Source organism: Pisolithus orientalis (genome assembly GCF_024613125.1).
Source record: "Pisolithus orientalis strain OTSU chromosome Unknown F5J12scaffold_2, whole genome shotgun sequence".
NCBI classification, from domain to species: Eukaryota; Fungi; Basidiomycota; class Agaricomycetes; order Boletales; family Pisolithaceae; genus Pisolithus; species Pisolithus orientalis.
In genome coordinates this window covers 1,962,588-1,983,988 of record NW_026260783.1, presented here as the reverse complement: position 1 = coordinate 1,983,988, position 21,401 = coordinate 1,962,588, and the positions used below count along the sequence as shown (strand labels likewise).

Genomic DNA, 21,401 nt, shown 5'->3' with positions numbered 1-21,401 from the left:
GGACTCAGTCCACGAACAAATTTGCAGCTGCTTTACTGTAGAAACTATCGTGGTCTGTCCTACAATGTCGGTCGCAGCCGCGCGGCCGGTCACTCTTTCAGACTTCTCCTCTTGCGAGATATCTGATGCACTCATCAAACTTGGCGTCCCCCACGGCGGACACATACCAGATATCTCCATGTTCTCCCCTACACCGCCCGCTAGTACGCGGTCTGGAAAGATCTGCGCGCCGGCTTACACTGTCAAGATGGTGCCCGCGAACGACAACACGTCTCCGAGACTATCTGCTCATTTCGTGGACACTGTGACCCCGGGGTCTGTCATAGTCATAGTCGCACCTCCCGGTTCAGTTTGCTTTCTTGCCGTTCTAGCTCCGGTTCTGCATACTAACATCGGCAGTCTGGTTTGTTCTTTTTCGCTAAATAGACACCAAAAATGCGGTGTGGGGTGGCCTGATGACCGCTGGTGCACAAGCCCGAGGGGCTGTCGGTGTCGTCATATCAGGTCGCTGCAGGGACCTCGCTGAGCACCGTGCCGCAGGTTTTCCTGTTTTCGCTCGCGGCCACTCGACCTTGGGCCAGGGGACGTTTGTCCGGCCCTCAGCGATCGACATCCCCCTGGTCATCACACCGGAAGGCGTCGAGGGAAGCTCCGGTGCATTCCCCTCCACAGAAGTTCTGCCTGGGGATTGGATCATAGCAGATGAAGACGGTGTTGTCTGTGTTCCTCAATCTCTGGTGGATCAAGTCGTAGAGCTAGCAACTATCGGACGTGAAATCGATGCCAGGTGCATGGAAGATATTAAAGCCGGAAAGGGGATTCAAGCTTCCTTCCTCAAGTACCGAGGGAAGTAGGGGCAGTGAATCTTCCGATCTATCCACTAATTCGAATGGTCATTGTACATGTGTAAATAACGTGGTGACATAGTGTCATATACTTGTTAAGTACGATACAACAGTGGGATTTACCATAATCATGTGTTATGCAGCACATCACAGCGGTGATCTAGCGTCCGACAAATGCAGTATTGTTCCGGACTCCATAAATAACGAGCTGATACGAAGCTTGGCGGGTGAGACAACGGGCGTTCACATGCGACCACCAGCCTTCACAAAGAGCGTCGTCTTCAACGTTTGCAAAGCGAAGCGAATGCCACTGTGGAAGGCCCAAAGCAGTGACACTGCAATCGAAAGTCAGCTTAATGTCCACTTTAAGTGTGAGACCACATACTGAGTAGAATAGGAAGCCAAAAGAGAACGAGCATTCGGTCATCTAGGAGTGATATCAGCGTTAGGATGATATACGTAGAAACAACTACCTACGTTTCTGCTTGGCTTGCTTGGTGCGGGACTTCGCGGGTACATAACCGAACGAATTGACATCCTGCGTTCCCACCGGTGCAACCTCGTAGCTCCGCCGACGAGATGAACGTTCAGTACCACCTGGCCGAGTCGTACCAACTCGTGAATCCGGTTCAGAATTCGCCTCGGGTGGCACGTTCGGTGCCAGTTCTAGCGAGCTCGCTTCCGGCGATTCTCTGGGAGTATACTTAGGGGGTGGCTCTTCCACTGGTTGTTGACGGAGTGCAGCGGTCGTTGTGACCCACTTCTCCCACGTTGCTCGAAGCTCTTGTGCTGTGCGTATTGCGCTGTAACCGACCGGACGCGCGGTGTCCTCTTCGTGTTTATCGAAGAGATCTGCTGGCTCGGATCCTTCTCGCTTTTCGCTCAAGAAAGATGGCCAGCCAGGCATCGGCACGAAAACATGGAACACCATCGGAATTTGGGGCAACACGTCCCAAGGTACTGCAGGCATCTCCGGGAGGTGCAGCAGTGGAATCTGAGGGATGTTGGGTATAAAAGTCCTTTGGATGAGGTTGACAAAAGAGGCTGCCCGTTTCTCATCCTCAGCGCTCTCATCCCTCATCTTGGCGTCTTCCACAGGCGCTGCTGTCGTCTCAGTAGCGTGTAACACATCCTCGGTGTTTCGACGGTTTGAACGCTGGCGTACAAACAGAGCGCTCTGTTTCCGCCTTATGGGGAGAGAAGGCTCCTCATCGGTTTCCACGTCAGCCCAGTTTGATTCTCCATCATCTTCAGATTGTGACACTACAGAGTCGCTGTCAGAGCTTTGGGCACATTGAATGACATCATCAAAGAATCCGGTCGGAGAGATGTCTTGTGGTGTCTTCCCAAGGGCATTGACTATTTCAAGGTCGGCCCCGGCCGATACGAGCAAGGTGGCACAGTTTTGGGAACGCGATAGCGCAGAGAAATGCAGCGCCGTGTATCCATTGCGGTCGCGTGCATCGAGATCGATGGCATGGGCGATAAGGAACTCGGTGAGGACTGCGAAACCGAGGAAAGCCGCCAAATGTAGAAGCGTTTGGCCATCTAGTGTTGCATGAGACATTGCTGACGACATAGAGATCTCTGCCTGTCCTGATATGGCGACATCGACGACCGACAACAAGTCTATGATTGAATTCTCGAACTTGTTCCTGTCTTCCGAGTGAACGAGTAAAAGTGGGCAAATGTCGTAAGCCGTGGAACCGGCCGGCATCGTGTTGCTTGAGCAATTCATACTGGGCACGTCTTCCGTGGAGCCCACGATACGCAGCGCAACATTTTTGGCGTCTTCGACTTTGCCCGTCATCTTCAAGCCTACAACTTGGAGAGCCAGCACCATCCTGTGGTGACAGTCATCAAAAAAATGATCGCACGACAGGATCCTAGAAACTTACAACGTTCGATCGGACTCATCTGTGTACGTAAAGAGCGGAGGTGGGGAGACCTCCCTAGTCTTCTCAATGCCTTCGAACCAGACAGCAACCACGCCGGGGCTGGCACGAGGGGGAAGAACGCACAGTAGTGTATTGTCGCTCCAACGTTGTGTTGAGCTTGCCATAGTATCTCCGAAAACGCAGTTAAGCTGCACCGCTGGGTGAAAGTTCTCTCCGAGCACTGTTACTTCAATGCCACCATACGTCGGTCCTGAAGAGGGAATCAGACGATGGATTTTGGGCACAGGTAGTGACGCTAGGGTCTGCGGTGAAGTAGGGTCAAAAAACAGGAATGACATGGGCTGTGGAGGGACAAGCGGAGGGAAAAAGTGTGTCGGTGGAGGGGCTGGTGGGATAGGGGAAGACGCGGTATCAACTGAGTGGGTCGCCTGCCCATTTGGGACTCCGTCAGTCAGAGGGAACACTTCTATGGGACTTTTATCAAGAATAGGAGGACTGATATGGTCGTCCGCAATACCGAAACTACTGGCAAGAGACTCGCCGTCGACTGTAATGGAAGATACCTCAGCCACCGGAGTGCCTTGGTTATGGCCAGGAGACAAAGACTGGGAAAGTGGTAAGGGAGTCGGTGACCGCGTACGGGGGACAGAAGGAGAATTCGCAGAAGAGCTCAAGCTGGCTATACTGGCCTCCCGTGAGAATCTCGTGCTATTGCTGCGGCTTGCTGCGTCGTATGGTTTAGCGCGCTTATTGATATTCTTCGTCTTGCCAACGCTTCGTTTGGATGGCGTGCCGAGGTCCGAAGGCGTCCCGTTTGATGCAGCGTTGAACCACGGTGTTTCCCCATCGACAGCACCAACTCGTGACCCTGACTTCATGGTGGATTTGTGATCGTCAGTGATCATGATTGGGGGTGAGATTCCAGTGCCAACGAGCCGGCCAGAGTGGTCCCTCATGGTGAAGTGGACATTAAAGCCCACTTTTTCACGATGATGTCTGCAGTAACATGTTATCCGTACCGGAAGCACTGCAGATCCACTCGAGAAGTCGAGTACCTCCGGGCAGTTGAACTGGATGATGCTTGTGGTATCTTCCTTGACGCCTTTCAAGCGTTCGTTGCTATTCCCAGCACCGTCAGAATCAGAACGAGTCGGCCTAACACGCGCGGCCAATTTACGAGCAACACGCTTCGCCTGACAAAGAAGGTCTAAACGAGTATGCGAACGTTGGTAAAGATGCACCCTACCTCTCTGTTTCTGCAACTGCCGCAGCTTAGGACTTGGTTATATGGAGATGAGGCACATGTGACAGATGTGGTGAGATGAAGTATGTCCATGGGGGAAGGATCTTTGGAATGAGAGGTGAACTACCGATTCAGCACGACTGTGAAAAGCGTAATTACCAATTTTGCCTTCTCTGCGTGTCCTTCTTTTGGTGGACGTCCCTGGAGGCAATTTCAGCCACTTCCATGAGCCGACCCGGTCGTACTGGCAGGGGTCGCCAGATGGTGAGTTTGGGAAGACGAGGTCGATGGTGACGCGAATCTGAGTCTCGACGCGAGACTTGGTTCCAGACTTCGGAATATTTGGAGTTAATATGGAAAGACTAGAAAGACGGGCGTCTGGTTAGATGTCATAACTTACATGAAATACGAGACGTACTTATAACAGGATTCTCTGGGGGGACAAACGACAGGATGAGGGACAGCATTCGATTCGCGTTTGCGAGGTCTCATGGCCGGCGGAGGAACGATAGGAGTGCAGACGAGATGCGAGTGGGACGGCAAATGATACTCAGACTGTTGGGGCGAAGCCTGCGACGACGGATAGAGGCTGTCCGTTGGCACGGTGGTTTCTGAACAGTTGAGGTCTGAAGGAGGGTGCGAAAACAAGGGAGAATGTTCTACCCCTGAGCCAGGTGGGGAGCTGTCGTGATGTAATACGGTGATATGTTAGAGATAAGTGATGCGGCGGCATAGGAGCGCAAGCGTACTCGTCGTATGCGTGCTCGTCTATGAGGTCGCTGAGCTCGAGAATCCGCTCGACGTCGTGCTTGTCGAGTGGGGCACGATTTCCTTCGCCATCCCAAGGAGCGGTGGCAGGAATAGATCTAGACTGTAAGGGGCGAAATGCAAGACACCAAGACGGGGGCTCGTTGTGAATGGTGACATGGCGGGGCTCGTCTGGTCCGACATCTGGAGTCTTTGGAGAGGAGGAACGCGAGTCCATTTCGACAGTGGTGCGGGGAAGAACACACCTGGTGCGACGAGCACGGGTGGACGAGGGAGAGGACGAGGATGGCGGCGGTCAAGGCGGTGATTGGCACGGCGAGACCGTACTGAGGATTTTCAAATGGACGACGCAGCGGATCCAAATCGGGCAATCATTTCCCATCGCCCATCTCGTCGTGTCATCGCTTGCAGAGAACTTGGACGCAAGCCCAGCCGACCACCATGAAGCGAGTCGCTGACAATCAGCTCACCAAGGACGACGACGGCGACAGCGGTGATGACGTTCAGGTGCGTCCTCTGTCGCGTCATGCATGCTGCAAGTCTTGTGCTCACCACACACCCCACCAGGAGGTATCCCAGGGCTTCCAGAAAGCGGACGAATCAGTTCTCGCAACCAGGCAGTGAGTACCACGCCCCACACCTCACCACCGTGCTTATCTCCACCGCAGGATACGTGCTCTGCCTAAGCGGTCCTTAGCGGGGGCAGCCGCAAAGGCCACATCTTTCAATGGCTTTGCGTCTGCGCCCACTCCTGCTGCTGCAGGTCCAGACAAGGTGAGCAGCGCGCCCTCACGCTATATGTAACATTGCCGTAGACGCATGTTTCAGGAAGTCCCAGCTCTCCCAAAATTTGCAAGTTTTGCCGGCTTCGGGTCTTCCACACCTTCAAGCCCGTTCACCTTCACAGTGCAACCACCTCCGACGGCCCCGACTCCCTCATCTGCACCTTCTTCTGCAGCAGGATTCAACTTTCACTCTACCCTTAAACTACCGCAGTCTAGCACCTCGTCAGACTTTCCCAATGGCACATTACCAACGCAGTCAACACACTCCACCGGAGGAGCGAATGGTGACGCCACTGCGTTGAAGTATTACAAGTCACTCAGGGGGTTGAACGTATCATTTCTCTCCGCTATCTCCAAAGCTATCGAACAAGATCCTTTTGCTGATGTTGTTGGCCTTCTGGAGTCTTACAAGAATCTCCGAATGACAGTGCAATCTGAGTTTGACAGCAATTCTAAGCATTCCACTACCTCATCATCCACACCTGGGCCCTCCGCAATAACTACAGAAACTCCCGCTCCTGTCTCCCAGTTTGTGATGCCAAAGCCTCCATCGGCCTTTCCTAGCTTGCCAGCCACTGCCTCGACTTCAACGAGCGACAACCGATTCAGTGTTACACCAGCTATAAAAACCAGTCCATTTTCTTTCTCACTTCCTACGACCTCGTCGTCCACGGCACCGTCTTTCGGTCCCAGTCCAAAAGCAAACGACCTTTCAGCTCAACCCTCATCATCAGCCTCCGAACCTCCTAAGTCGGCTTTTACCTTTGGGACTTCTAAAGCCGACGAATCAAATACATCGAAACCATCTTTCTTCGCTTTCGGGACGACTGGTTCCCTAAGCTCCAAACAAAATCCTTTCGACTCGTCAACAAATCCATCCGAGATACCACCGCTCTCTGCTTTCAAATCCAGCTCAGATGCTCCCAACTTTTTCGCTACGTCCAAAGTACCCAGCACAACATCTGATATCGGCACTAAAACCACAACAACGTTCGGCACTTCGACCTCGATCTTCGGGAGCAATGTCGATGGTGGCAAACCACCACTGTGTACCCCATCGACGGGGAGCGACATCACTGAAGCCGGAGACAAAGTAGATGCCAGTAAGGAACCTCCTAAGACGTTTGCTACCAGTCTCTTCGGTGGTAGCTTTTCCGGAAACCCGAGCAGCTTGCCAACTGCTGGTGCTTTCTCGTCGGAACAACCCATCAGTGTGTTCGGAGCTTCACCGCAGAAACCAAGCGTATTTGGCTTCGGAAAGCCTGCTGGAAGCATCGGAAATCCGGTTGGTTTCGGGTTTGGTGCACTAGCGCCGAAAGCTGGTGATAGCGGTGGACCTACGAACTCTTTGAGACGGTCACCTGCCGTTTCTCCTCCGCCTACTGAAAAGTCAGGAGAGTCCACCCCTCAGCCCGAGGCCAATGAAGAAACTCCCCCTGCAGAGGATGACCCTGCAAAGTCGCTGACTACTGCCACTCATGATGAGGAGGGTGAAGGCGAAGAAGACGAAGAGACGGTGCACGTTGTGAAATGTAAAATCTTTAAATTAACCAAGACAGATGATAAGAACGAATGGAAGGACCTTGGCATAGGTAGGTTGGTCAGACACGGTTAAAGTCATGCGTTCACGGTTGGTATGTAGGTATGCTTCGTTTGAAAAAGCACAAAGAAAACAACGCCCGGCGTGTCCTCATGCGAAACAGTCACACCGGAAGAATTCTCCTTGTCAGTGTTCTTTTGCGTTAGGCGTCAGACACCATTTTTACCATACTTCATACAGAATTTTAGGTTGTTCAGTGGTCTCAAGCCCTCTTTGGCAAAAACGTCGATCGCGTTCGTGGGTCACGAGAACGGAGCGCCAGCGTCTTACAGAATACGAGTGAAAACAGAATCACAAGCGGTAAGTTTGAAGGACGCGATGGATCGAGAAATTGCTGCTTCCCAAGCAACTTCATGAGCCCAGTTCTATCCTGCTGCTGTTATATACCGATCATGCTGGTCACACATACACATCACCATATGCTTTCTGCTCCGCGTTTAGTTACGACATAATCATTAATGAGCTACCTAGCATTGAGGTGACTCTGTGCATTGTGCCAAATTGAGCAAAGCACAAAAGCTTCACTAAGGAGCAACTCAATCTCGTGGTCCCCCCAATCCTGGGTGGGTGGAGATTGAAGAAACATGATTATACCCTAGGGCTCGACTGTCACCACTATGAATGGACTTTGTTTAAGGTGTACTTGCCTGGAAGTCCATCTGCCTGAGTTTTGTACTCCATTTAACGAGGAATGCAGAGCACACATATAAGTGAAACTGGGAAAACGCATCCGCTCCTTCGGCCTAGGCACGCAATTAGTTCTGGCTCACGCAAGTGCAACGAGGGATCGCGAACACTGACCAAGTAGGTATCCCACATTCGTATGGTATTCTGAACGCTAATCTCCCGCATCAGCAAACAATTCATCCACCTGAATGCGAACTGCATGAATTCGACATTCTGAGACTCTAGATGGTTGTATAGGGGTGCTGAGGAAACGAAGATTATTATTGCACTGTGTTAAGAAGCCCATCGGACAAACCATCGATACGCGAGATAAGCTCCGCCATGCGCTTGACACTGCGGTGAATACCAGGTTGAGCGGATATATAGTTATCCTGGATACCGTCTAAAAGACGCGAAAGACACCAAAAGCAATCGGCTTCGATAGCGTTGAGGATAGGCTGTGGAAGCAATGAGGTATCGAAAAGTTCGGGATCCGAATCTGTTGAAGAAGGTAACACAAATTGAAAATGTGTATTCATGACGGGTGATAATGACAAAACAGACCGATATATGCAGACAGGAATACTTGAAAAAATGGGGTAACGAGATCATTTATGCCTTGCACGTATCCACTCGCCGGGTGTCGTATAGCCCAGACGTAAAGAATCCGTTCCAGACTCTAGTTGTGAAAGATCTTAGAACAGCGGGCGTGATAAAATCACACCCGTGTGACTCACACGCTGCGTTGTTTCCTGTATCCAAAGTTGTACGCCTGGTCGCGTTCGTGGGACATCGATCTCAATTTGATGCCAGACTTGTTGGTCGAGACTTTGTCGGTCACGAGCGAAAGCAAGTTGGACCAAGGATAGATATTCTTCTCGTTTTCGAGCGAGAGTGGGGACACGTAAATTTGAAGGCAAAGGAATATAACCCTCCCGCAACTATGTGACCTGCATTGTGAAAGATTCCGGAGGGGTACTTACCAAAAGTACTGGCCAGACAATCGGCCTTAGATCATCCGGCGTACCAGCCCATGCTAGTTTGCGCAGTTCCGCTGAAAGCGACTGAATTACGTCGTTCTGGCAATGAGAAATAGCGCATACCAATATCCACATCTTCTTTGCTCAGACAGTCGATGAACTTCAGGCGGCGGTTGTGACGAATGGAAGTCTCTCGGAGGAATTTCTCTGTGTCTCCAGAGCGAGCAATTATGTTCGTTTTGTTTTCCGGGAGCGTACTCGACAAGTTTGGGTTTGGGGCATGGGATGAACGCAGAAGCCTGCAAAAGGGATCTGTGCGGGATGCTTAGAGAGACTGGTGACCGGGGAAAGGCGTCGGTACCATTGACCACCTCTTCAGCATCGGGCTTCATTGTCCCGTGCGGTAATCTAGCCTTGGTAGCTACTACCGGCTCGATCTCTGGTTCGAAATCACCAATAACCATATCGGCATCGAGGTCGCCATCCCCGTTCATATCATCACAGTTGACCTGTGGTGATTTACCGTCTGTATTGCGCTGGGATATACTTGGTTTCCTGACCACCATCCATCCGCCGCCTTTGGACAGCTGGCTGGAGGACTCTTCCTCCACCTTTGGAGGATAAGAACTAGGACTCGGTGCACTGACATGTGTGTAGGAGAACGCGAGTGTTGAGGACGACGAATTGTTTGATGGCCTTGGGACTGGCTTCGGGGCTGCTTGAGGAGGTATCTGCTGCCTCGGTGAAGTTGTAGTGGCTCTCCATGACAGGTGCGATTGACGTAGCGGGGATTCCGAGTCGGATGCGCTGTCCCATGCATCATCTTCACCCCATTCCGTGCTTGCCCTTGCATTATTGAAGGATGAATGCAACCCTACGTGCGGGCGTGCAGGAGGAGGCCTCGCCGTCATTTTGTTCACACTCGCAGTCAATCCTGGTGCTGGGGCCTGCTGGGGTTGTCTGGCCAGTGACACCTGCGCTATGACACCGATCCAATTTGGATCAAATCACTAATCGTGAGAGGCACAATCCGTTTATGTCTTAACCATCATTCAGTTGTCAATTACTCCTATTGAACTACCACTTGGTAGTAGATACTGTACGTGCGAGATTTATTCCAACGTCTGTCTGAACAGCGGAATGGAAGCCACTCAAGTAACGCTGGGAAATAGACGGTACTTTCATCCCTTTGCTGGATCTTGCAATTTTTAAAAAAATCTCTAGTGCCCGATTAGTACAGATGCGAAGTGCAAGCGATCCGTCCTGGGTTAAACTGACGGTCAGCATCCCTATGAACACTGGATATACCTTTCGAGACGGGGGAGTGGTCATCGAGCAAGTGCGAGCGTGTAGTAGACGTAAGACGATCAACGATTCAAGGCTTCAGGCCTCAGGGACGATATCGATGATGGAGCGGGGCAAGAATGAAATACAGTCTCACTCAGTACCTGAAAGAATTGAGTGAGGTGGCCGTTCTGCAGGAAGCTCGCTGATAAGGAACGATAACTAGGAAAATAACATCCAGGTCATAAGGAGCTGGCATGAAGAGGGATTAGTCTCGTAGCGCTGCTGCTCTAAATTAACGTGTTTGTGTCACGCTGAGGTTGTTTACGGACTAGCGTTTGGCAAGCCACAATGAGTTGCGAGCCAGCGAAACCCCGACAACGCACATGTGCACACGCACTGAGTAAAGTTCACGCATTGGCAGTCCGTTTCAAGAAGTCTTCCTCTGACCACCCATAATACTCTTTCAGCCGTTTCCCAAACTCTCTCAACTTGTGGGGATGAAGAGTCGGATCAGGGTGTGCTACAGAGAGGTTAGCCCAGCGACAACTTCGGGTGCCGAAAACCGCACGTTTGTGAAAGGTGATCGACTGCGATGCGCAACATCCGGTAAGCATTGGGATGTAATCTGCGAATGATTATACAGATGCTCACCTTATCCCGTTTATTCGGCGGATCAAAACGAACAGACGATCCTGCAGTACTCGGATCGCATGAGAAACCCATTTCTCTCATGACCTGGAGGCAGAAACAATGACAAAGAGTCAACGACACAATGCCAAAGAAGGTACTGGTGTGAACCTTTAAAAAGCTCTCCCACTTGAGTCCCCCTTGCTTTTCTTCGCCAGGATGCAACAGTTGTTGCATGTATCCAGCTGTTTTCTTCCGGAGCCTGGAGAACCATGTAGACGTATTGGCATTCGAATTAGACTGCTTCGGCTCTGTCTTTTCCTTGGCTTTATCTCCCCCGCTTAGTTTGGAGAGGAACCCTTTTTTATCAGAAAACAAGGATGCATGGTCAGGGCGCGACTTGATCTTCTCTTTCGGCATCCCCAACTCCTGGAGATAGGCACGACCAGACTTGGCGGTCGTCGGCTCGATAGGTAATGATGTGGTTGAAGCATATCCATGCAATGCCACATGGCCATCAGAAAGGAGAGGTCTTCCCGGAGAAGACTTCAGGGTGCTTCCCGCGGGCGAACGTGCGCTAGTTAGACTCGTCGTGGAAACCTCAGCCTCTGGTACTGTCCCCACTCCACATGTTTCGGCCCGCTTCTTCTTTGGCTTTTTTTTTTTCTTCTTCTTCTTCTTGCTAGCTACCGACGGAGCGTCCTCTTCATCCTCAACTTCCTCGACTGCAGCACGACGGTCCTGGGGGGGCTGTGGGGCGGCAGCTACATCGGAGTCACAAGGAGGCAATTGGAGGTCGCGCAGAGGACGTACGGGGAATAAGTCTTGATGGATCCGGTATGATGAAGGATTTTCTACAGAGGCGCTTCGGGACGCGCTTTTCCCTTGGGGTGGGAAGAGGCTGTAGTGGAGGCAGATCATCGTCGGGCACCCCAGCAAAGCTGACCGTGAATGCTGGAGCAACTTTGCCCGCTCCTTTAACGGTTGGTAGCTTAGCTCCGAAACGGCCTTCCCTTGGTTCGGCACGAGCGGCGGCACTAAGCTTGGCATCGGATGAAAACATGCGCCCTGAAAAAGCGTCTGAGGTGTGGCCTTTCAAATGTCACGCTACAAAGTTCACCTCGTAGTGAGCTGAGCAATTTCAGGAACGGATTCTCCTTGCGCTCTTCTGCCATTGCTTCAAAATCGGGCACATTTGCTTTCGGATCGAAGAATTCGGGGATAGCCAGGGCAGCATCCATCGCCTCCCTAAGCATAGTTCGATATAAATCTTCTTCTTCCGATTCGTATTCGCTTTCTTGGTCTTCATCATCGACCTCTCCCTGCTCGTCAGAATCTGTGTATTCGTCAGTTTCTCCGGGCGACTCCGAAACGGACTGGAGCTCAGGCATGGAATCACAGTCAACACCGTCATCCCGTCCGTCGGTAATTGTAAGGACCTTCTTCTGCGGTTTCTTCACCGCATTTTTGCGTGGATGTCTAACCTTAACCAGGGACCTCACGGCATCTGAGTCATCTGAGTCATAAAAGGTGGCGAGGTCAGGGGTATAATGAGCGGTCCATTGGGGTGTCCGACGATATGCATCATCAAGTTGCCAAAGCGCATCAATGGAGACATCCGACGCCCGTGAGTAATTCTGAGTGCCATAAGGACTGGCCAAACGACGTCCCGAGAGACTTACCATATCCACGACTCCCCACAATTGATCGAGAACAGCTTGGTCCCTCGTCGCTTCCAGCGGGCTGATGATATCTTTGAAGTTGTCGTAACATTCAGATGCTTGCTTGGAATAAAACTGTGCATCTAGCCAAAGCTCATATCGTTCGGGCATCTTGCGTGGAAGAGCTTTGAGCTTTTCTCCTTCGGGCCCTAGTGATGGGCTCTCCAGGAGCTCTTGAAGCTCAAGTGTCACCTACGCAGATAAGACGCAATTCGCCAATTCATACGTGGCTGACACCTACAGAGAGATCGCCAACTGCATCCCACATTTTCTGTGGAAAGCGTTTTGCCTCTCGTGGGGATTCGTCGACCGCGTCGTGAAGAATCTGGAGAAGGATACGCTTCGGATACGGCGCTCTTGGGAAGCATAATTCTATGATTATGGAATCCAAGAATGACTTGCAGACATCCTTGAGGCCACCCCAATCGAAAGCTATTTCTGGCTCGCCTACTGGCACATTCTCTACAATTTTGAAATACCGAGAATAGTGCGCTATACAGAGGTCAGTATTGTGATGTCGTAGAAGTAAGTAATTCATACGAGTGGTCGTTGCAAGAACAGAAAACTGCATTTGGCCAAGGTCTGCCAAAACGTTGACAATGTCGCAGAGGACAAGGTAACGGGACCGCAGCCCCTCGTCTTTCTGGAGTTGTGTGTGGGCCGTTCCATCCTTGAGCCCAGACTTGACCAATCCTCTAAGCATGTCCAGGACAATTCTCCATCCCGATGCTATCGTGTGTGCGTTGTGGATTCTGTGCGATGCAAGTTCAGACAAAGGGGATGGTTTAGAAGCAGGCAAACCTTGTTGCCACCACTGATGCAACATAAGAGGCATCCGAGAGAGCATCCTGGACACCCTTGGCACTACCTTGTGGCGTGCGGGCGACGATCTCGTCTAGTATCTTGTCATAGAATAGTTCGGCATCCTTGAGAGTAGCGACGTCATCCAGGTACGCTGGAGACTCTTAAGCACTGCAAAAGCCAGAGAACCTGAGGCGTGCGTACCGTTGAACTGGGAATCTGCGATCAAAATGCATTTTTCCAACTGAAGAGGAGCCATTATAGCGGTCCGTGCTCTCTGGGAGAGGAGATCTTCTGAGTGTAGTTATGAGCACCTCTGGGAGAGGCTGGAATACACGGATCCCACCTGCGAGGAGGTCGAGCTTTTCTCTTCCACTTATTCTGCTTGCCAACACGAGTTCCCCAGTTCCATATGTGCCATATTTCCCGTTGCGGAGGACGAGTGCCCGAGATGTTGAGGGTCTGAGGCCGTTCTCATCCCGCTTTCCGTGGTGCTTGGCCTGGACCTGCCTAGGGCCTACTGGGACGAGATCCCTGGACTGGGAGAGAACTGGAAGGTTGGTCGATTTCTTCCCGGACATTATGGCGAGTACAATCGAATCCTGTGAGTGACCTCAGAATATGCCGCGCTGCCGGATTTGGAGCTTGTCACGGTTCACATTTGTTTCAGACCAACCCAATCATCGTCCCAGCGACCGATCATGTTACCACGATAATGGGACACCCCCCGACCTACATGTACTGTACAGATGCATTCAGAGCAGCAGCAGCCTTGCAAGGGCAAAGTGGTCCTTTGCTTCCTATTCCTTATACGCCTCAGGTGCCTTACTACGCAATAATAGTTCTCAAACGTGCTATGTAATGCAACACCAAGGTGCAGCTCCGAGCCCACCTGATCGGATCGCACATTAATTGTGGTATTTAGGTAATTTGCAATGGGTCGCGAAGACTGGTATCACAGTTTCCATCTTGTCCGGGGCCAGTGACTGAGTACTGTTTTTCCCCCCCTCTCCCCGGTGCGTCCGTGCACTTCATCGAACTCTTCACCTACAGCTTGCGTCTGAGCAATAGTTGGCCAGCCTCTCACCAACCAACTAGTCTAAGGGATGGGCAAACTCATCTGGCATGAGTTGAGTCGTTACGTCTCCCTTACTGCAAGCATATGTAGGCTGTCTGTTCACTCGCGGTCTCACACTCACCGGACATCTGCAGATGCAGTTTGGGCAAGCTTCTGGGGCGTGTTTTTCCGCAAGTTTTTTTGGGACTTCGCTGGTGGCATACTGCGCGACCCCGGCGGTATCCAGTATGCGTTACAGTATCCCTTCAATAGCGAGTTTTCCGCTTACTCGTTTGTAGACCGAACCCCCGCATTAGTGTATTCATTACCCTCATTGTCGGAATCCCTGTCATCCAGATTATGACCATTGCAATTGGTCTTGTCATCATTGCACTGGAATGGCCTTTTGCCCCTATCACACGCATCGCTTTCCATCGCAGCATTCCAGTAAGGATAATCTTGCTCATTTTCCAAGCCGTACTAGCGGCATTGTTGTATCAGGGACGTCCTCCCCCTCCCATTCCTGGCATTTATCCTGACATCTCATACTTCAGGGGGCAAATGCAGCCCTGTGGTCCCTAGTTGCGGTCGGCTTCTATGTAATAGCACTTGGTTTAAATGAGAGAATAGCAGGATCGACGGGAAAAGTACACAGAGCTGGACATCCCTGACGGGTGAGTCGCTTTCCTGTATCTTTGGAGTCTTTTCATCGATATCATTTTTCTCCGGTCCGCTTGCCCCGATTTTGACTTGACCCCTTCAGACAAAGGTTGCTACTGCTGTTTGAGTTGAACCCATAATTTTCCATCGCACATAGAGACCTTATTCGGCTGTTCATGGTTGAGCCTGCAGATTTCAGCCGAACACTCATGTCACAGACGTTCGTGATGTCGTGTACAGTATGTAGAGGCTCGGAATCATTCGGAACACGAGTCACGTGAGAGCGACTGTGGGGGTAGATGTACTGATAATCTACGTAGACCCCAGGTAAGCCAGTACTTGTGCTTGCAGCAACTGATCTCAGCAATTGCATCCTTAACCTCACCTACATTCTTGAACCCGACCAGCAACCATCACACATGCAAGGTTCACAAGTAATGCATCCATCCGAAGTCATATCGTCCGTCCTAAGCCAGTACGAAGCGGCGCTGTCGTCGGGGGACTTGTTTTTCTTCCCATCTGAAACTTACCAGAAGGAGGACATCGGTATCGAAGTGCGGTTTTTCTTGCGTGAGGTGATGTGAAGCGATTCATTCTGACAGTGCCCTGGAATCGTGTAGTTCGAGATTCGTGTGTGTCCTGCGTTACAGAAAAAACCGGAACAGAGAACGGGGGATGGACAGATCCTGGCATCGTACAAGCCAAGTGCTGAACCTGCGGGACAGCTAGATCCATTTGCGCCTCCCTATTCACCTAACTTGTATGTCGGCGACTTGGTCCTTGAGGATGAGGGCACCACGGCAGAGTACGTGGTTCTGGTGAGCATCTCCATATTCTTGTGTTTTATCGCGACTCCTCCCCAAGCAACAACGTTTAAACCTCATTTATTAGTTGAACAGATATTGCGTTGTTCCTCACCACTTTCTGCTGGTAACGAAAGGCACGTCTGGCATTCCCTCCGTCATTTTTTGGTGAAGTATATCATACAAGGCAGAGTATCGTCCACAAACATCTCCCCTCTTACCAAGCGATGTGGTGCAAATTTATCAACTTTTGCTTGCTGCCCGCAGAGCAAACAAAAACTTCATCGCATTCTATAATTGTAAGGCTCGGCGTTCATTCGTTTTCCTCTGGCTCTTCTATTCATGTGCCTTCCAGGTGGAATTAAAAGCGGTGCAAGCCAGCCCCACAAACACATCCAGTTCATCGAAGTTGGACACGATGGCCCACCCCTTGAGAAGATCACCCGGGGCCTCAAGATCGAAGCTTCGGGTACCTATTCTAATTCCCTCGCCAATAAATACTTATAACTAAATGCTCTCGCAGGACGGCCTTTTGCGATTCAGTTTCTGCCGTACGCGAACCACATCTTTCGCCTTCCGGCACTCTCTCTAGACTCCACTCCCGCACAACTCCGCGAAACGCTTTTCCCTCCTTTCCACTCGCTCCTTGATCTGGTGATATCAACAGTGCGACATGATCCGGACTACCCATCAGGCTCTCCATCGTACAACGTGATCATGACACTTGAACATATGTACCTGGTTCCACGGCGGTATGAGACTTACACAATACCCGGCACGGATACTGTCGTTCACGTCAATTCCCTGGGATACGCTGGAATGATGCTAGTTAAGAGTGACTCCGACTTAGAAGAAATCAAAAAGGTTGGGCCAGCGGAAATTTTACGGGGAGTGGGCATAGAAAGCGTTCACGACTTGCAGGTGTCGGGGTCGTTTTTAGACGCAGAGGGCTCATGACCACTGGGTTAACAGTAAAGAGGGTTAAAGGAGACGCGTGTCAAGTCATGGAATTGTATGAATGCTGAGTACAAAGACTCCACAGATACCCATGTCTTCAACTAGCGGGCCAGGAATCCCTTCGTTCCCCACAAAGCGTCCAGACTATCAAGCTGGCAGAAGTACTGAGGCATGTCATGTCAGCTAAGAGTTTTCGCCTTACCAAACGTACAAAGCCTTCCTCTCTCACGACCTGACTTACAAGGTGTTCTAAGTCTGGTTGCGAGAGGCTGTAGAGGGACGGATGAGTGCGCAAGGACGAAACCAAGTCCGGCCGTTCAGGTTCCATAGACTCTGTAGCGGCAGAACTAGGCATAGGCACTTCGGTAGAGCGGGACAGGTTACGTGGAACAAAAAGCGGAGGTATCATGTTACCATTGTGGCTTGAGGAATATGGCTGCGAAGAGCTAGGAAGGGATGGAATACTCGAACTGACAGCGCCTGAATCTTTTCGTTGATTGTCAGGCAGGTAGGTAACTTTGGGGCCGTCAACGAAGCCACTATCTTCTGATGAAAGGGTAGCTGATGAGACACCAGAACTCCACCGACCACTGGGCCTGGATGGTGACATCCGAATACCCGCCATACTTCGGTAGTTACCTGTAAGCCTAAATCCTGGTTCGTTTGGCGGAACTGGTCGTTCAGGCGGCATGGCATTTGAAATGGTTGAAGTTCGCCCCAAACTAGCTCCTGTAACCATGGTCGGATCGCGGTAAATCTGGGTGGGCTGCGGATTTGGTTTACATGGACAGATTGGTTTTATCGTGTCGATAAACTGAGAAGCTTCCAAAATGCTGCCAAATGTGACTTGGAAGCGACGGTAAACCTGACAGGGCCAGCGAGAAGCGCTCTGCTGGCAAGAAAAATGTTCTATCACTGAACTCACCGGCTGAGTGCCAGGTGGAGCCGTTTTTGGATGGAGGTAGCGAATGCCAACGACAGCGTCGCGATACACTGCCCGGAGGGGAAGTCCCTGGTCCGAACTATTGGGTGTTCGAAATGCGGGCAACGACGAGAACGACAGCAATTCCAAGTCTTCCTGCAGGAGGTTTCCCGTCGTTGAGTCTCGCGAGACACGACATGGAAAGCTCTCACGAAGATGACCTCCCTCTGATCGACTTGCATGTCGCTGGCTTGCATTTCGATACACCAAAGTATTCGAAGTCGCAGCGAGAGGAGCTCTCCACTGGAGGGAGATTTCTTAACGTCCAAGAGTAGTTTCATGACGGGATTGGTGAAGTGCTGCCATCCGTTCTCTGAAACGAGTTGGTTGTGACCAGCGCTTCCGCCGTATGAACGCGAATACTTGGTCAATGCAAATGACCCCGTGGTCGTTGTGTGCAGCGACATGGATGAGGTCGTAGTTTTTTCACGTATTTGGCATGTGAGAAGTCGACCCTGCTTCCAAAACTAATCCTACACTACTACGAACTCCGTACATTCAGTAGAGTCCGCATCAGTCGCAATATGCACCCTCGCTGGCGGGCTGGAAGAAATCATAGGTCAGTTGCACGTTCAGCTGTTAACAAACTGAACGCATACAGCCACATCTCTTGCATAGCGATACAATACACCTCTCTTGACTTTCAGAGCATTCTTCCCTGACGCTTCCCATTCCTTTCTTCTGGACAACTTCTCGCTCTCATCAACTACCCAGTCGATAGTGCGTGAAGCTCCATCGATGACAATGCGATCGCCGTCTTTAATTAGAGCTATCGGACCCCCCAGTACTGCTTCAGGCACGACATGACCTTACAAGATAATGTTCGTTCATCTGACTTGATTCCACATACAGAATCTTACCAATTATAAATCCTCTAGAGGCTCCCGAGAAACGGCCATCCGTGACCAGGGCAGTAGAGCCTCCTAGGCCTGCTCCCATCAGAGTCCCTGTGGGCCCTGAGAGCGACACTTGTCAGAAAATCTTCCGCAACAGAATAGTTTGATTACCCAGCATCTGCCACGATAGGTGTCAACTTTGGACTGGCTAGTTGGAAACAAGAGTTACCTCTGGCATGCCTGGTGCTCCCTTTGGACCTTGATATCTGAATATCAGGACCATTCCCGGCTTTATCTCTCCTTTCTCAAGTGAGGGATAGAAATCGCTTTCTCTAAGGAACATTAAATTGTTCGACATCCGTGGCTGATGCACTCACTTTTCGAAACATTTAGCAACGCCCTGAGGGAAGGTCAGCTGGGACAATACACGAGTAACAATGGTAGGCAACCTCGAAGCGCAGTCCCTCTTTTCCCGTCAGTTTGGCAACGGCAGTTCCGGGAGCCAGGGATCCTCGTAAAATGGTCAGATGGCCAGTAGTCTTAATGGGATCTTCAATTCTCCTAATAACATCCTGACTTTCAAAATCAAGTTCGGGCACGTCCTCGAGATTTTCCGCTAGAGTTTTGCCAGTGACTGTCATCTGGTTGCCATCTATCAGATTCGTGTGCTTCAGAAGATACTTCAAGAGAGCCGGTATGCCGCCTATCTTGTGCACATCTTCCATATAGTACTTGCCAGAGGGCCTATACCTTTCGTCAGTTGGAACTATTCCCAACCGAACCACGACCTACTTCAAGTCCGCGATGTACGGCGTTCTGTCTGATATCTCTTGGAAGTCGTCGATGGTAAGAGGTATATCGGCAGCTCGAGCCATGGCAAGCAAGTGAAGGACCTTAATGGCTTAGGCTCTGACTAAATCCTCATATCACAAAAATCTCACCGCATTAGTGGAGCCTCCGAGGATGTTGACGATGGTGATTGCATTCAAGAACGACTGCCGGGTAAGGATGTCTTTTGGTTTGAGATCAAGTTCAAGGAGGCGCTTTAGGTACTTCGCAGCCTTGAAACATTCTTGTAATTTCTCTAATAGGGGTTAAGCCGATCACAATCAGCACTGGAAGATCAATCACCTGGATACATGGCGGGGGTGCTAGACGAGTATGGCAGCGACATCCCCAAAACTTCGAGGGCGGAACTCATCGTGTTCGCACTATAGACGTTCAGAAATTCCCAATGAAAATGACAAGACCTTCGCCTACGTATACATTCCTCCACACGCACCGGGTCCTGGGCAGGCGTGTTTCACCACGTCAGACCGCTCCTCATCATTGATGAGACCGACCGCATAAGCGCCTAGAAAGCCATTTGTTGTCGTATTGAATTGTGTCAGATAGAACATGCGTACCGTATGACTCGAAAGCATCAGAAATGTTCACAGAGCCGCCCTTCTTATGTCCCATTGAGGGGCAATCGAGGTGGCGAGTCCCCACTCCAATGGTACCACCATACACGGCTATCGTGGGTCGGTTGTGACGCACAGCAGCCATCACAACTCCGGGCATATTCTTATCACACCCTGGGATCGCAATGTTGCCGTCGTAGTATTGAGCCTGCAGGGCATAAATCACATTTCTAGTGTTACGTCGCAGCTCTCACCATAGTGACCTACTATGCTATGAATTGTAGCTAGTCAGGTAGAAGATGAAGACGTACAGCCTCAATCGAATCAGCGATCAAGTCACGACTAGGTAAACTAGAAGGCTTTATTCAGACAAGAGGTGAAGGTGTCTAAAGCTCGATACTCACGAGTAGCGCATGCCTATGACCAGTCCCTGTGAGAGAACGTGAACTTGTTATCATGGCATTTAACTTACCATCTGTACCCATGGTTATCGCGTCGCTGAGGTGGCGTCAGCTGACATCACGTATAACAACTTTTGACTCCTAACCTAACGCCAACTGTGTTGAAAATCAAGCCGACAAGACCCTCTTCCTTACATCCTTCCTTGACCTTTCTGGCTAAATCAAGCTGAGTAGGATAGTGATAAGCTGACGACCAGCTCGTATGGATACTACAACCTACGAGGTGATAGTTGCACGGGTTACCTTGAGTGGAAGGTTAATGTGAGTAGGGAGAGGTACGAAGAATGCCTACCCTCCCACCAGATCGGAGAGATACCAATCTAAGGACTTTTGATGAGGACTGTAATGCCCCTGTGATGCGGTGTTTCGCACCTGAGGCTTATTCATGTCTTCCTCAGTCAAGCCAGTCGCGTAGACTGTTCCCGGTCAGCACACCTCACTACCTACATCCCCCAAGAAAACTATTTGACATACGCATAGCCTGAGCTCCGCCTCGTGCCTCCCCACGGATAAATGAACCAAACTAGTTTCATGATGGGATGCTAAATCATCCTTACCTTGTCTTGAGTCAACTGACAAGAGATTTTGTTCAGTCGACCACTTAGAGGACCTTCAGAGGGTCTGGAGATAGAATGACTAAAAAATCATGACGGTCAGCAAACATGCACCTTGATCTCGGAGGCCCGCACGCACATCTCAACGCTGGACATCGTTATCGCTGCGGTTGATTGTTGGCTTGAGGCTCGTGTGATAATGATGTGGCGTTATATACGCAGATCCCATGAATCTATCTATATAAGTATAGAGCGAAGCAGCCAACCCAGCGTGTTCGGCAGAGCAAGAATGATCACGGGGTCTTCAGGCTACAGCAAAAGACCAAGAAAAGAAGAGAGACGATAATATTATAGCACACAGGCGTTGGCCAGCGGTTGCTCGCTAACTTATTGTGTGTTCATTCAAACCCAATCACTGTCCACAGTAGATTGCGGAAATGCTTCATCACAAGGTCGCAAAGGAGGCA

The 21,401-nt window shown here is 50.8% G+C and overlaps 8 protein-coding genes across 8 annotated transcripts; 3 read left to right on the top strand and 5 right to left on the bottom strand.

The window, feature by feature from the left end:
- Positions 1-64: 64 nt before the first annotated feature.
- On the top strand, positions 65-854 carry F5J12DRAFT_888080 (ribonuclease E inhibitor RraA/Dimethylmenaquinone methyltransferase; the record flags this gene model as incomplete). The annotated part of the gene is made up of 2 exons (XM_051747228.1): positions 65-344; positions 427-854. 2 exons carry the CDS (start codon positions 65-67, stop codon positions 852-854), a joined length of 708 nt encoding a protein of 235 aa, XP_051605151.1.
- F5J12DRAFT_200016 (uncharacterized protein) lies at positions 808-5,100 on the bottom strand. The gene is made up of 8 exons (XM_051738380.1): positions 4,736-5,100; positions 4,405-4,668; positions 4,146-4,348; positions 3,990-4,090; positions 2,744-3,936; positions 1,323-2,689; positions 1,231-1,272; positions 808-1,180 (listed from the first exon to the last, which is right to left on the bottom strand). The coding sequence occupies exons 1-8, from the start codon at positions 4,969-4,971 to the stop codon at positions 1,089-1,091; spliced, it is 3,498 nt and encodes a 1,165-aa protein (XP_051605150.1). The 5' UTR covers positions 4,972-5,100; the 3' UTR covers positions 808-1,088.
- Positions 5,101-5,169: 69 nt separating this feature from the next.
- On the top strand, positions 5,170-7,796 carry F5J12DRAFT_799025 (uncharacterized protein). Its single transcript, XM_051744255.1, has 7 exons — positions 5,170-5,262; positions 5,292-5,293; positions 5,325-5,374; positions 5,423-5,528; positions 5,583-7,131; positions 7,182-7,264; positions 7,320-7,796. Exons 1-7 carry the CDS (start codon positions 5,196-5,198, stop codon positions 7,494-7,496), a joined length of 2,034 nt encoding a protein of 677 aa, XP_051605149.1. The 5' UTR covers positions 5,170-5,195; the 3' UTR covers positions 7,497-7,796.
- F5J12DRAFT_199980 (rab-GTPase-TBC domain-containing protein) lies at positions 7,320-9,787 on the bottom strand. The gene is made up of 9 exons (XM_051738379.1): positions 9,147-9,787; positions 8,909-9,097; positions 8,789-8,859; positions 8,543-8,737; positions 8,370-8,484; positions 8,122-8,304; positions 7,941-8,068; positions 7,787-7,882; positions 7,320-7,734 (listed from the first exon to the last, which is right to left on the bottom strand). The coding sequence occupies exons 1-9, from the start codon at positions 9,694-9,696 to the stop codon at positions 7,603-7,605; spliced, it is 1,659 nt and encodes a 552-aa protein (XP_051605148.1). The 5' UTR covers positions 9,697-9,787; the 3' UTR covers positions 7,320-7,602.
- A 692-nt stretch (positions 9,788-10,479) lies between these two features.
- On the bottom strand, positions 10,480-13,802 carry F5J12DRAFT_888076 (uncharacterized protein; the record flags this gene model as incomplete). Its single annotated transcript, XM_051747227.1, has 11 exons — positions 10,480-10,659; positions 10,724-10,807; positions 10,871-11,463; positions 11,513-11,767; positions 11,820-12,336; positions 12,382-12,612; positions 12,662-12,912; positions 12,961-13,172; positions 13,222-13,375; positions 13,426-13,515; positions 13,568-13,802. The coding sequence occupies 11 exons, from the start codon at positions 13,800-13,802 to the stop codon at positions 10,480-10,482; spliced, it is 2,802 nt and encodes a 933-aa protein (XP_051605147.1).
- Positions 13,803-14,327: 525 nt separating this feature from the next.
- Positions 14,328-16,698, top strand: F5J12DRAFT_712146 (ATP adenylyltransferase-domain-containing protein; the record flags this gene model as incomplete). The annotated part of the gene is made up of 9 exons (XM_051740746.1): positions 14,328-14,385; positions 14,434-14,524; positions 14,578-14,783; positions 15,392-15,492; positions 15,559-15,756; positions 15,830-15,882; positions 15,916-16,040; positions 16,097-16,210; positions 16,265-16,698. The coding sequence occupies 9 exons, from the start codon at positions 14,328-14,330 to the stop codon at positions 16,696-16,698; spliced, it is 1,380 nt and encodes a 459-aa protein (XP_051605146.1).
- A 50-nt stretch (positions 16,699-16,748) lies between these two features.
- Positions 16,749-18,398, bottom strand: F5J12DRAFT_199613 (uncharacterized protein). The gene is made up of 5 exons (XM_051738378.1): positions 18,280-18,398; positions 17,833-18,223; positions 17,624-17,776; positions 16,901-17,563; positions 16,749-16,850 (listed from the first exon to the last, which is right to left on the bottom strand). Exons 2-5 carry the CDS (start codon positions 18,085-18,087, stop codon positions 16,800-16,802), a joined length of 1,122 nt encoding a protein of 373 aa, XP_051605145.1. The 5' UTR covers positions 18,088-18,223; positions 18,280-18,398; the 3' UTR covers positions 16,749-16,799.
- F5J12DRAFT_798988 (dihydroxy-acid/6-phosphogluconate dehydratase) lies at positions 18,105-21,192 on the bottom strand. The gene is made up of 23 exons (XM_051744254.1): positions 21,074-21,192; positions 20,938-21,016; positions 20,855-20,879; positions 20,753-20,796; positions 20,673-20,700; positions 20,601-20,623; positions 20,467-20,546; positions 20,392-20,417; positions 20,324-20,336; positions 20,231-20,270; positions 20,174-20,182; positions 19,923-20,127; positions 19,777-19,870; positions 19,648-19,727; positions 19,458-19,600; positions 19,309-19,409; positions 18,966-19,260; positions 18,894-18,916; positions 18,746-18,848; positions 18,688-18,694; positions 18,541-18,636; positions 18,280-18,488; positions 18,105-18,223 (listed from the first exon to the last, which is right to left on the bottom strand). The coding sequence occupies exons 1-23, from the start codon at positions 21,088-21,090 to the stop codon at positions 18,194-18,196; spliced, it is 1,770 nt and encodes a 589-aa protein (XP_051605144.1). The 5' UTR covers positions 21,091-21,192; the 3' UTR covers positions 18,105-18,193.
- Between the last annotated feature and the right edge of the window lie 209 nt (positions 21,193-21,401).